At 36.0% G+C, this 15,189-nt stretch overlaps 1 protein-coding gene across 5 annotated transcripts in view; it reads left to right on the top strand.

Annotated features, from left to right (window-relative positions):
- Positions 1-15,189, top strand: part of Hipk3 (homeodomain interacting protein kinase 3) — a 91,165-nt gene that overhangs the window by 53,252 nt on the left and 22,724 nt on the right. For all 5 annotated transcript variants that reach the window (XM_040284529.2, XM_040284530.2, XM_005327433.4 and 2 more), the window contains one exon: positions 14,500-14,623. In XM_040284529.2, the coding sequence (XP_040140463.1) occupies positions 14,500-14,623 (124 nt within the window). The remainder of the gene's footprint in view (positions 1-14,499; positions 14,624-15,189) is intronic.

The raw sequence follows: 15,189 nt of genomic DNA, 5'->3' as shown, positions 1-15,189 counted from the left end.
TATGCCCTCAAACCCTTTATTTGTTTGTTACTGGGGATTACACTTGGTGGCCCCTTTTAAATTATTTTTTACTTTGAGACAGGGTCAAGCCATGCTAAGTTGTGATACTGATCTCAAATTTTCGGTCCTCCTGTGTCAGCTTTCTGAGCCATTGGGATTACAGTCATCTTTTTATTTTTTATTTTGAGACAGAATCTGTTGCCCAGGCTGCCCTGTAATTGACTGTCTTCCTGTCATAACCTCTCAAGTCGCTGGGATTACAGGCGTGCACCACTGCACCTGGCTTCAGGTTTTCAATTTAATGGGCTTTGAAAATATTTATTATTGCTGTTCTCTGTACTTAGTGCTTTGATCTGGATCATTGTCCTGCATAGTTAAAACATTGAGTGGCCTTGCAGTAAGGATATTTTTAATTGCGTTATTTTTAACCTACGATACAAACTACATTTGAATGAGGATCTAAGAGCCTGTACTTTGATTACATTTCAAAATGTTATTGGATAGTTTCAGCTATAGACATAAAAGCAACTTTCATGACTGGTATTCTGTATCGATGTTATTTTTTATGGCAACAATTCTCATATCAAAAACATTCATAACTTGAAAACATTTGTAGAAGTGGTTAATCATCTATTTTGACATCTTTTTGCTTTTTTAAGAGAGTTGAGTTTTGTTGGTGGTTTTAAAACAGGCACCATTCTTTGGGATATTCACAAGAGTGCCAAAAATAAACTCACTAATGTATTTTAGTGATCATTCTACTGTAGAAGTTCCACCTGTAGAAAATGCTCTTTCACGTTTTCATAAATTTCAGTTGTGTTATGATTTGGACACACTCTCTGAGGTCCTCTAGAGTAAGTTCTCCTGATGTACTTTGAAGAGTCTCCTTTGTTGTGTGCCCTATCAGAGACAGAGCCTATGGGACACTTCCAGTATGCCTTCCCTCCTAAGGCAACACGTTCCCACTTGTCTTTTTACTAGAAAATTTCCTTGTAATAAATGGAAATAAAAAAGTTTTGCTTACATCTGATATGATGATGATCATAATAATAGGAAAAATGTGAAATTTCTACAAAATCCAAGCATGGATTCATTTAACATCTAATTTGATAATGATAATAGGAAAAATGTAAAATTTATACAATATCTAGGTGACTGGCAGTTTTAAGCTTGAGCTTTTGTTATATAGTAGGAGAGGCTTGTTTAGTAACAATTAAAATATTGTGGAAATATGTACCTTTTGATCCTCCTTGCCAGGTTGATTTCACATTAATAGTAGCTGAAAAAACTTGAATTTCTGTTTAACCTGACATTTTTCTATGTTTGAACAAATCCACATTTATCTATTTCTGTACTTATAAGCATTTTGAGTCTTTTCTGTCTTTTGCCAAGAACAGGGTTTTAATTTTCAAGGATTTATTGTAGTTGAATTGCTATTTATGAGTAATTACCCCTGTTACTAGTAGATGGTCACATCCACTGTTGAGCTCATTTCCCAACTGCCTCTGTAAAAGACGTTGCAGTTATCTTTAGGAACACAGTGTTTCCCACAGTCAGATCCTTTTTTAAACTAAGAGGTGTCCAGAAGATGTCTGCATGTTTAATGTGAAGGATTTTTTTAAGGTTTAGCTGAGTAACAGAGTGAAGATCATGACGAGGCATCAGTAAAATGTTAGCTAGATTTCTCTTATTCATATTTCACTTTTTTTATTCATACATGCATAGAATTCAATTTTTTTTAATTGATTTTATTTTTAAATACACGACAGCGAAATGCATTACAATTCTTATTACACATATAGAGTACAGTTTTTCATATCTTCGTATATATACTTTATATTCAAATATAAATATACTTTATATTCAAACCAATTCATGTCTTCATACATGTACTTTGGATAATGATGTCCACCGCATTCACCATCATTGCTAGCCGCCTGCCTCCTCCCTTCCCCTCCCACCCCTCTGCCCTATCTAGAGTTCTTCTGTTCCTCTCATGCTCCCCCTCCCTACTCCACTATAAATCAGCCTCTTTATATCAGAGAAAACATTCTGTGTTTGTTTTTTTGGGATTGTCTAACTTCACTTAGCATTATCTTCTCCAACTTCATCCATTTATCTGCAAATGCCATGATTTTATCCTCTTTTATTGCTGAGTAATATTCCATTGTAGATAAATGCCACATTTTTTAATCCATTCATCTACTGAAGGGCATCTAGGTTGGTTCCACAGTTAAGCTATTGTGAATTGTGCTACTATATGTGGCTGTGTCCCTGTAGTATGCTGTTTTTGAGTCTTTGGGGTATAGACCAAGGAGAGGAATAGCTGGGTCAAATGGTGGTTCCATTCCCAGTTTTCCAAGGAATCTCCATACTGCTTTCCATATTGACTGCACCAATTTGCAGTCCCACCAGCAATGTGTGAGTATGCCTTTTCCCCCACATTCTTGCCTACATTTATTGTTGTTTGTCTTCATAATAGCTGCCATTTTGACTGGAGTGAGATGATATCGTAAAGTAGTTTTGATTTGTATTTCTCTAATGAACATTTTTTTATGTATTTGTTAATTGATTGTATACCCTTTTCTGAGAAGTGTCTGTTCATTTCCTTGGCCCATTTATTGATTGGGTTATTTCTTTTTTTGGTGCTTAGTTTTTTGAGTTCTTTATATACCCTAGAGATTAGTGCTCTATCTGATGTGTGAGGGGTAAAAATTTGCTACCAGGATGTAGGCTCTTTATTCACCTCACAGATTGTTTCTTTTGCTCAGAAGAAACTTTTTTGTTTGAGTCCATCCCATCTATTATTCTTGGTTTTAATTCTTGCGCTATAGGAGTCTTTTTAAGAAAGTTGGGGCTTAATCCCATATGATGAAGATTAGGACCTACTTTTTCTTCTAAAAGACATGGATTTTCTACTAGTTGTAGTTTAGTTTTTGTTTTTGCTTTACTGCGCTGTGCTGGAGATCAAACTCAGGGCCTCATTCATATGATGCAGATGCTTTTCTTCTAAGCTCCATCTCCAGGCGCTTCTGGTTAGTTTTAGAATCTATTTTAAAAGAACACAGTAATGATAAATATAGCATTGGCATGGGAGAACTTTCAGTAAGATTAAAGTCTAATAGTTTTAGTAATCCTAGAAGTTTTTATTTCAGTGTATACTAGTGAAAAGCATTAAAAGCATGGATTCTGAAGGCATAAAATTCAGATCTGAGTCACAGGTGCACTTCTTACTACGTGACTTTAGTTAGGAAAGTTGCTTACTCCTGTGTCTATTTCTTTTGTCTATTAAAAGGGTTTGTATGAATATCAAATGAATAATTTATAAAACACAACATTACCTTGTCCATAGTGTTATGTGTTTCATGTAATTACTGTTGCATATTTTTAGAAGGGTTTATGACACTAAAAATTCTCTCTCTGTGCCCTCCTTCCCTTCCGTCTTCCCATTTTTTTTAATACTTCTTTTTCTTTTGATTGTCTAAGAGAGGTAAGGATCATATGAGGCCTGTTACAGATGGTTTCTCATGTTATGGAACTATTAGAAACAGTGGTCAGTATTTTCCAGTTCTGTAAAAAAATAAAATGAGAGCATCATTTAATTGAATTACTAAAAGTGATTTCTGGGCCATTTTCTAGGTTTTCTGTTTGACTTCCTGTGTTTTTCTGAGTCAAATGGTTTTATAACGGGAGCTAGTATGGTATAGAGGATTAGGAAACAGTTATTTAAATCTCAGTCCCGTTACTTTCTGGGAAACTTCTGGCAATGTGTATGTTATCTATTGCAATGTGACAAACTCCAAAGCTTAGCTGCTTTAGAAAACAGTTATTTATTATTTCTCATGATTCTCTGTGTTGGCTCTGCTCAACCAGGGGCTTCTGTTCAACATTTTATTTACCTTGATTTTTATCTTGGGGCAGAAGAACAATACAATATGTTGTTTTTAGCATATTTTCTTTAAATGAGATAATGTATTAAAATGTTATTTCCATAGTGCTGAGCCTGTTGTTAAAGCTCAGTGAATGGTATTTGTTTTATTATATAGTCATAAAATACATCAGATGTCCTAAATGTGAAGTGGCTAGCATATAAGAGTCCCTTGGATTGATACCTGTTGAGCTCGTACATTTGATTGAACAAAATTTTTCTTATCTTTCCTGTGAATGAATGAATGTATGCTAGCAGCTCTTGTAAGCAAATAATGAATAAGTGCCTATTATATCAGGCAGCTTCTGGGGTTATAGCATTGAAAAAAATTATGAAAGTTCTTGCCCCCATGGAATTTGTATTCTAGTAGGGCCTGAGGAGACAATAAGCAAGTATATTTACCAGTTGATAAAAAATGTTATAAAGAACAACAAACAGGATAAAGGTGAAGTGCAAGTGCCATGTTTTGGTGAGGGCTTCTATTTAAGGTATTCTGGGAAGGCCTTTGTAATACAATGACCTTAAAGTAGAAAACCAAATGAATACAGGTAAAGGGATCAAGTCTTGCTGCCTACCTAGAACCGTCTTCCCCCAGGTATCTTTAAGTGTAATGGTTTTAAGAACCAAGGTTTGAAAGGAGAATAAGGTCAATATAACTGGATCAGAGAAACCAAGTGGCAGAATAATAGAAATATCAGATGTAGTTAAGGGCTGGACAGTATAGGTGAAGGCTGGACCTCATGAGGTCATTGTGAGGAATTAGACTTTTACTGAGATACAAGCTATTGGGGATTTTGAGAAGAGAAGTGATGAGGTCCGATTTGTATATAAAGTGGATCACTCATGCTGCTAGATAGAGAACAGATGGTAGAAAACAAAGACAGAAACAAGACTAGTAGGAATTTCAAGTATTAATCCAGATAAGATAATGAGGGCTTGGATTAGGGTAGTAGTCGTAAAAGGGGAGCAAAGTAGTAAAATTCTGGACCTGTTTGAAGATAGTCTAGGAGATTTGCTGGGGTAGATGTGGGGAATAAAAGACAAGAGGCATATTTACTTCTCTCAGGTTTGGGCCTGAGATACTAAAAAGAATAGAATTGTTAATTACTGAGATGGGGAAGGCTGGAGCTGGGTGGATTGGGGGGGGAATCAATTCTTTTTGAATATATTCAATTTAAGATGTGTAATAGAAATTCAACAGGTATTGAATAGACAATTTGATACATTAAGTCAAGGAGAGGCCTCAGTGGAGATGCATATTCAGAAGTCTTTACAATAAAGGTGGCTTTAAAACTCTGTGATTGGATGAGATCACTAGGGGAGGTGAATGTAGAGAGAAGATAGATTTTCATAGTCTGAGCCTCAGCAGACTGGGAAAATGAGGGCTAGGATGTAGCTTAGTGGTAGATAGCTTGCCTTGCATGGTTGAGACCCTGCATTTGATTCCTAGCACTGGATGGAAGAAAAAAGAAAGTTGGGAAAATGATATGGAACTAGCGGAGGAATCTGAAAAGGGAAAGCTAATGAATTAAGAAGAACAAAGTGTTCTTCTGGTATCCTGGAAGCCAAATGCACGTAGTTTTTAAAGAAGGAGTGCATAATCAGCTGTATTCAATAATGCAAGTCTAGTAAATGGAAGATGTGGCAGTGCAGTAACTGATGGTGTCCAGGAGAGGAACTATATTTTGGTGAAGTGAGTGAGTTCAAGATGAATTCCATTGGAGACAGCTTTCAAGAAGGATTAAGAGTAAAGGGAAACAGAAGGGGGCGGAGCCTGAAGGAAGATATGTAATCAAGAGAATTTCTTTTTTCTTTCAAGGTGGGAGCTGTAGAATTGTCGCATAGAGAGGGACATAATGGTGGTGAGAGAGAGTGGAAGTCGGCGGAGCTATGTACTTCAATAAGTGAGCCTGGATGCCTTATCTTGATAGCAGCAGCCCACTGACAGATGCAGGTGGGCCAGTGGATGTGGTGAGAATGTAGAAACTGTCTTTCAAATTACATCTATTTATTTCAGTAAAGTAGGATGCAAGGACAGTAGTCAGGAATCAGGATGGGAAGAAGGTAGAGGTTTGAGAAGAAAGGAGTGTGAATTAGGACAGTGAAAGTATGAATAATACTTTAAGGAAATGCATATACTACTTTACATTTTACACACATTCTTTTACTTGGTCCTTTAGAAAATCTTTTGAATATGTAAGTTTAGTAAAATTCCATTTTAAAAATGAAAATACTAAGGCTCAGTTAAATTACATGCTACTGAGGGACAGCTGTGTGCCTAACTCAGGAGTGTTATAAATTTAGCTCTATGTAGATGATTTTTATTATTTGAAATCAATGCTTCCTTACCAGGATCCAATACTTATCTTTCCAGAGCTTTTCTAAAATGTATTTCCAAATTAGCTTTTTTATAAAATATATTTTTAATACCACCATAGCATAATGGTCTTATGAAAGTCACTCAAAGGGAATCGCACTTGTGACCTGTGTTCTTTTATATTGGATTACTAGACTACGGCCACGAGGTTCTTACTGTTTTCTTTTAGTGTTTTAGATGTTTGAAGAATGAATAGCACAAGATTAGCTCGATCGGAAAGCCTGTTGTATTGAATAAAAAGAAAAATCTGTAGTTCCTATAAAGACTAGTACCTACTCTCCACTTTCTGATATATATTCATAAAGGGCATTTTCTTGGGCTGGGGATGTGGCTCAAGTGGTAGCGCGCTCGCCTGGCATGTGTGCGGCCCGGGTTCGATCCTCAGCACCACATACAAACAAAGATGTTGTGTCCGCCGATAACTAAAAATAAATATTAAAAAAATTCTCCCTCTCTCTCCCTCCCTCTCTCTCTCTCTCTCTCTCTCTCTCTCTCTCTCCCCCCCCCCTCTCTCTCTCTCTCTCTCTCTCTCTCTCTCTCTCTCTCTCTCTCTCTCTCTCCTCTCCTCTCCTCTCCTCTCTCACTAAAAAAAAAAAAAAAAAAAAAAAGGCATTTTCTTCCTGTATTGGCCAGTTCTGAGACAATACTTGTTCTTGGCATAAACTCTGCTTTGACCTTCTTTAGCACTGGAGTATATTGTTCTTCTGCAGTAGCCTGGTGAGCTGACATAGCCTTTCTTGGCTACTTTTTATTTTTAAAAGTAGCTAAAAAATGGAAACAGCCAAATGTCCATCACCTAATCCATAGATAAATAAAATATATAAAGAGTAGCTATTATTCAGCAATAAGAATAAATGTGGTAGTGATACATGCAACAACATTGTTGAACATTGAAAACATTATGCCAAGTCAAAGAATCCAATTATAAAAGACCACATATGTATGTTTCCATTAATAGTAAATGTCCAGAATAGGCAATTCTGGGAGAAGGGATATTGGTGACTTAGGGATAGGGTAGTTTGGGAGAACTGGAGAGTAACAACTAATAGGTACAGGGTTTTTTTTGGCGGGGGCGGGGTGGATATAGTTTTTTGGGGGGAGGGGTCATGAAAGTGTTCTAAAATTGTTTGGGTGATGGTTATATATATAATTCTGCAAATACATTAAAGACCATTGGAGAGTGCCATTTAAATGGGTGAATTGTGTAACGTGAATTATCTTAATCTGTTATTTTAAATATTTCTTCCAGACCTACTTCTATCTCAGAGAAGACTTCTGATTTTAGTAGTTTTGTTTATGAGTTTATCTTTTTCAAGTTGATATGCAGCATTTCTCCATTATCTTTTTTGGCAGCAGTAGGAGGTGGGAAGTACTGGGGATTAAACCTAAGGCCTTAAGCATGCTAGACAAGTGCTGTACCACTCAGCTACACCCCTAGTCCTTTTTATTTTTTATTGAGATGGGGTCTGACTTAAGTTGCTTAGGGCCTTACTAAGTTGTTCCGGCTGACTTTGAACCTGCAATCTTCCTGCCTCTACCTTCTGAGTCATTGGGATTACAGGTGTGCAGCACCATATCTGGCCATGTCTGTATTGTTCGATCCCTAAACTCTTAAGAAGTTGAAGTATATCAGCATTCTGCTTAGTTTATTTGAGAAATGAAGACTTTAAATAGATATTCATGTTGGCCTTGGTATTCTCTGTATGCAGGAAAACTCAAGCTGGGAGCTATATTATGATTGGTATTTACTTTTCTTTTTTCAGTGCTGTGGTTCAAATACAGGGCTTCACATGTGCTTTTTTCAGTGCTGTGGTTCAAATACAGGGCTTCACAGTGTTCTACCACTGAGCTTCAGCCCCAGACCAATATTTTCTTTTTTTAAAAAAATATTTATTTTTTTAGTTATAGGTGGACACAACATCTTCATTTTATTGTTATGTGGTGCTGAGGATCTAACCCAGTGCCCACGCATGGTATGTGAGCGCTCTATCTCTGAGCCACAACCCCAGTCCCCCCACCCGCCCCCGCAGACCAATATTCTCCCCTCCCCTCCCCTCCCCTCCCCTCCCCTTCTCTCTCTCTCTCTCTCTCTCTCTCTCTCTCCAGCAATGAAACCCAGGTATGCTTACGAACTGAGTCACATCCCCTGCTTTTAAAATTTTTTATTGTCAGGCTGGGTCTGGCTAAGTTGTTTAGGGCTTTGCTGAGTTGCTAGGGCTATCCTTGAACTTGCAATATTCTAGCCTCAGTTCTGAGCTTCTGGCAATATTTTCTTAATGAGCATGAACAGCATACAAGTTCTTTAGTTGAGTGGCATTTGAAATGGTAACTTAAGGGATCTATCTATTATTAGAAATATAATTTTTCTTAACTAAATATATTGAGATTCTGGACCAAGACATCCCTTTTTCTAACAGGGTTGGGTTTCTTTTGCCAGTTATTGGACACATAAGTAAACAAATAAGCAAAAATGGAATAAAGCAAATAAAGTGTTTCATTGTTGGTCATCTTTTCAGGTAACTTCTTATTTTACTATATATTGTTTTGAAGCCTCTACTGTGAACATTGTCTCCTAAGTCTAGCACAAGTCTCACAAATCATCCACAGGCCTGCATACTCATTTACAAGATTTTTCAGCTTACCAAATTTAAGTCTTAACCTGTGGTTTATATCAGTGTTTCAAGACTTTAGAGAAGCAGTAAAAATTGGCTCATAATGAATGTTGATAAATTTGGGTTAAAATATACAACAAAATAAGAAAGTAAAACAGTATTTAGATATAAGTGCCTTTGTACCTTATGACTTATAGACTATGTGGGTTTGTGGGTTTCACGTTTGCCTTCTAATTGTGTTGTTATTTATAGAAAGAGACATCAGGTGGGGCTGAGGTTGTGTCTGAGCAGAAGAGCACTTGCCTAGCATGTGTGAGGCACCATATAAAAATAAAAAATAAAAATAAAGGTATTGTGTCCAACTACAACTATAAATAAATAAATAAATAAATGAAACATCAGGCTTCGTTGTACTCCTCATTAAATAGGCATGTTTAATGTGTACCAGGTCTATTTTCAAAACACAAATAATGTCTCTTCTCTCTCATATCTTCAACATTGCCACATTATGGATGTTCAGAAGGGAGTTAAGGTAGATGATAAAATAAGTGGAAGATCTTTCTGTAGGATTAGAAAAGAAGATCTATTTTAAGAGTGGCCCACTACTCAGAATCCCTTATCACTTTTTTTATGTGATCTCTATGCTATGATCATTCTTTTTAAAAAAAATTTTTAACCTTTATTCCATTCATTTATTTTTATGTGGTGCTGAGGATTGGACCCAGGGCCCTGCGCATACTAGGCGAGCACTCTAAAGTTTATTTTCTGTGGTTAAACTATCTTGTAGAACTCTCAATCTCTGGCAGTTATCTAGAATGGAAGTGTTTTAAAGTATTATTTCTAAACTTTTAACCTATGATATATGTAGAAAATATATGGCATGCTATGATTAGTGGCAGAGAAATTTACTGTGTTTTTTGTTTATGATATGTATATGTATTATAAAATACAAACTTTTGGAAGCTAGGTGTGGCAGCCATGGAATGTGCCACTCAGATCCTTCATCCTGAGAGCCTCCTGCCTGGAGCAGCTGACCAGGCTTTGGTACTCAGGTGAAGAGCCCCACTTCCTCTTGGCCCTCTGAGCCAATGACCACATGGTTAGTTTACCACAGCTGGGCTATTTTTGCTAGCCAGGTCTTCTCTAACAGATCCTTTTTGCTTAGGAACTCGTCATTGACCTTACCTTTCTTGTCACTGTACTGCTATTGGAGGTTCTCTTTACTCAATTCTTTCTTGGCCTCTCTTCTTCTGGAGGTTTCAGACCTCAAGGTCTGAGAGCTCTGATTACCTACTCTTAATTCCTCCCTCAAAATCAACAGTTCTAGTTAAAATTCACTCACATTTTAAAGCAAGGAACTGAGTTTGCTTCTGTGAATGTAACTTTTATATCTCGGATTTTATAGCTAAAGTGGCTGTATGCAAATCTTGTTTAATATTTTATAATGATACTTCTATATTCTTATCACTGTCAGAAACTTGGCTCATTCATTAGATGGTATCAAATGGCAGAATGAATTCACTGGTTTTGGTCTGATTGACAGAAACTTTTTTCTTAGTCTTAACCAGAATTCATACTTCTTTCTCTCTAAGTTGCATATCCTAGGTGCTATCATTCTCTTACTTTTCTTTTATTGCCAAATGCAATATTGAAAATTTCTATATTAACAAATTTTAAATCCTACGGAGAATTTTTCATGTTTCAAAGTAACCATAAAGCTTTTATATACATTGGGATTGTCCTATTAGTCTTAATAATTCTTTAGGATTCAGATTATTACATGATTAAAAATCAGTAGTAAATTCTTCTTGATGCCATCTTTTTGGAACTGCCGTTTTGCTTTGCATCTTTTAAAATCTAAGTTGATATGTGTTTTTAAATAAACTCTTATATCTAGTTCTTTTTCTTTCTTTGTAGACTTGCGTTCTTCAAGACCTACTTCAAACCCTAATGTCACTGTGATGCTTCCATTGTGTACCTCAAACTATGTTGGAATGATTTATTTGAGAAATGTTTGCTAAGTGCATTTTCTTTGTTAGGTTCTGAGTAGCAATAGCGAACTGAGAAATGAGGTTTCTTTCTAGCTTCTTTTATATAATATTGTGAATATATAGGCTTGATATATAATATTGTGAATATATATATATACAATATATAATATTGTGAATATATAGGCTTGATAGCTTAGTATAACTTATTTTTTCTCTTCTACAATATGGTTTAGCACACTCAGTTACATCTGAGCACAATTCATGTGTATACATCCGCACAACCACTTATTTTGTCAAAATTCATGTGTATACATCTGCACAACCACTTATTTTGTCAAAAGAATGAAACCTTCTTATAATTATATTTTGAAGATCTTTCATAGTATTGCCCCATGGCTCTTGGTTTTCAGTAAATACTTTTGGATTGACTAAAGATCTGCCGAATCTTAACCATTAATTATAGCCACAGATAGCCAGGAGTACAGGCTTTGCTGTGCAAATACCAAATCTATAATAGAAAATAATTCATTTATTCTGATATAAGATACAGGGAGAAAATAGGGTGGTCTTCCCATTGGCCTAATTTATTGAGTGCAGGGCATTGCTTCTTAATTTTGTTTGCTGTATGTTGAAAACACCCTGTTACTCCAATATGTCTAATTTAATTGGTGAAGGGGGTAACCAGGGCCAAATGATTATAATGTGCAGCCAAGCTTGAGAATCATTGTCTTATGAGAGGCGTAGTAGCAGATATCTGTAATCCTAGCAAGTCAGGAGACCAAGGCAGGAGATTGAAAGTTTGAGGCCAGCCTCATCAATGTAGTGAGACCCAGTTTCAAAATAAAACATACAAAAAAAGACTTACCTCAGTGGTAAAGTGCTCCTGGGTTTAATCCTCAATACAAAACAGTTCCCAGGAAACACATTTTTTAAAAAAATATTGTTTTAGTTGTCAATGGATCTTTATTTAATTTATTTATATGTAGTGCTGAGAATCAAACCCAGTGCCTCACACTTACTAGGCAAGCACTTGACTGAGCCAAACAAATTATTGCCTTAGAAGATAATAACAACCAGAAGTCTCAGTTAAGAAATCAACAGTTTATTCTTCTAAACTATGTGTATATACATATATGTACCTATGTATGTGTGTGTTCTCTCTCTCTCTCTCTCTCTCTCTCTCTCTCTCTAATACTGGAAGCCCCGGGAATCATCTTAATAGTAATGAGAATCCATAGCTCTCTGATCTTCATTTGAACTTATCATTCTCCACTAAAAGAAATACCGGGTATCCTCAGAGAAATGGTGGCTTCTGGGGCCTTAATAGGAAAAGAACAACATGAACCTAGACTATCTTGCTGTGCCAGAAAGCAAAGAAATAATCAGAAAATGTGGGGACATGTCAAAAATCATATAAAACTTTAAAGGACTTCTAAGCAAATCTGGGAATAATTATATCAATGAATTATAACCTACTGAATGAAACAGGAGTCTATTAATCTGTACTCATGGAGGTCAATAAATGAATAAATATAAAGTTTCATAAGGAATGGGTTAGTTTCAAACTGAAACCCCATAAATAGTTAATTACAAAGAGAAAAGGAGGAACTCAGTAGTGGATAAATCTAGCAGATACCATGTTAATTAAGTGATCACAGTGAAAATTATTAGTGATGGAAGGTGTTTTGTTACCTTTTCATCTCTGTGACAAAATACCTGGAAAAAAACTGAAAGAAGGAAAAATTTATTTTGGCTCATAGTTTCAGAGGTTTAGTTTCACAGTCAGGTGACTCCACTCCTGTGGGTCTGTGGTGAGGTAGAACATTATGGTGAAGAGGGCATGGTGGAGCAGGACTGTTCACTTTATAGCAGCCCAGAAGCAGAGTGGAGTGATGGATAGAGGAAGGAGCAGAGACAAGGTATAGTTTCCAAATACCTTGGATTTATATTTTGGACTTCAGTGACTCATGCCCTTAACTATTAGATTCTACCTCCTACAGTTTTCATCACCTCCCACCTTCTAAGTCCATTCAGCCATGAATCCCTCAATGGATTAATCCATTGATGAGTTTAGAACCCTCATGATCCATTGATTTCCCAAGAGCTTTATCTTTGAACATTGCTGCACTAGGAGTCCAACTTTTAACATGTGAGACTTTGGAGGGCATTCCAGAGATGATGGAACATATCAAAATTGAGTGCCATTTGATACAGTATAATGGGAAAACAAATTTCTGTGGTATTTCTTTCACAGATTTATAGCCTGAATCTAATTATGAGTGTACACTAGTAAGACCACATTCAAGGACATTTCTACAAGTAACAGGCCTGTAACATTTTATGTCAGGGTCATGGAAATCAAGGAAACACTGAGGAAACATTCTATATTGAAAAAAATCTCAAAGGAATATGACAGCTAAATGTTAATGCACAATTGATGCTGAATTGGATCCTTTTGCTTGCTAAAAAGGACATTTTTAGTATAATTGGTCAAACTTGAATGGGCTCTGAGACTTAGATGGTTAGCAATATATCATTGTTCTTTTCCTGATGTTTATAATTATATTGCAGATATGTAGGGGAATATTTTTGTATGTAGGAAAGACAAAGCATCCAGTAATGTGGCAAATTATTCTCAGGTGATTTTGGGGGAAATATTTGTTTACCATTCTTGCAACTTCTCTGTAATGTCAATTTTTTAAAATATTCTTTTAGTTGTCAATGGACTTTTATTTTATTTATTTATATGTGGTGCTGAGAATCAAACCCAGTGCCTCACACTTACTAGGCTTGCAAGCGCTCTACCACTAAGCCACAACCCCAGCCCCTCAAGGTTGTTTTAAAATTAAACGCACACACATACACATACGAACAAATCCAGGATAACTATAATGTTTGTGACTTTCTTTGCAATTGCAGTACATGAAGCTTCTCCTGGGAAAGCCATATGAAGTAGCTACATAGTTTATCTGGGAATGATAGTATTTCATGGAGTACATTTTCCAACTTCTAACCAAAGTCCTTTAAGTAATAAAATGCTTTTAATTTTTTGTCCAATACTTTTCTACTTTTCAGGGGAGAATATATTGAACATGGTTTTGTGGATGACCAATGACCCCAGTCATGTGAACATTTATTATTATTGTGTTCTGAAGTAGTACCTAGGTCTAGATCCACTTTTAGTCTTGGGCTTTTTGTTTTGTTTCCTTTGTTCTTATCTTTCACTGTCTGGTTTTAGTCGTGTTGATATCATGGTTCATGTATTTAATCGTTTGCCAGTTTTCTTTATTGTGTGTTATTTCTAGTCTTCTGTAGTCTGAAAAACAAGATCTGTTTTTTTTCCTTATTTTTAAAGTGTTATGATAATAAAACTCTGTACAAGTGTAAAAGATTCATGAGATTTTATCACAGTAATTGATGTACTAATGGCGCCCTATTCAGCTTAAATCAGGATTATGGTTGTGTTTCAGAGTTATGAAAGAGCGAAGTAGAAAATGATTCCTCTGCCATTTGATAACATTTCTTAGAATATCAGATGAAACCAGATAATCTTAAGTGAAAACCACCCTGACTGATTTTTCCCTTCCACAGAGCTCCAGAGATAATATTGGGGTTGCCATTTTGTGAAGCCATAGACATGTGGTCATTGGGATGTGTGATTGCAGAATTATTCCTTGGATGGCCGCTCTATCCGGGAGCCTTGGAGTATGATCAGGTAATAGAACTATCATAGTAACCTAGTTGAATTGGTAGAAAGAAAGAATAATAATAGACTCAGAAGGGTATGTGGACCCAAGTATACAAATCACATGAGTATCTTTGTCAACTGGCAAAACTTGTTATTATAGAATTTCAGTTCAAGATCTTAACATTGATTCTTGATCTTCAAAACTCTCTTGTAATGTTGAAGTCAAATTTCTTAAAGTAGTTACAATTCACAGGCCCCAAACCAGTGTTTTAGAATTCTTTTTTTTTTTTTTTTAGTTGTCAATGGACCTTTATTTTTTTTTAATTTACTTATATGTGGTGCTGAGGCTCGAGCCCAGTGCCTCACACATTCCAGGCAAGTGCCTTACCCCTGAGCCACAGCCTCAGCCCTAGAATTCTTTAGAATTCTTTAGAGAATCTTTTACATCTCATTTTATACTGTATTTATATAAGGTCTAGATTGTGCTCATTTAAATAATTGGGTTTTACTTTCATGACAAACTTTGTTGACATATGAAATCTGAGCTCCTCTCAGATACACAGACTTCTAAAGGCATCATAACTTTTGGTTTT

The sequence above is a fragment of the Ictidomys tridecemlineatus genome, chromosome 4 (assembly GCF_052094955.1).
Source record: "Ictidomys tridecemlineatus isolate mIctTri1 chromosome 4, mIctTri1.hap1, whole genome shotgun sequence".
In the NCBI taxonomy this organism is placed as follows: domain Eukaryota; kingdom Metazoa; phylum Chordata; class Mammalia; order Rodentia; family Sciuridae; genus Ictidomys; species Ictidomys tridecemlineatus.
This window is presented reverse-complemented; position numbering and strand designations above follow the sequence as displayed.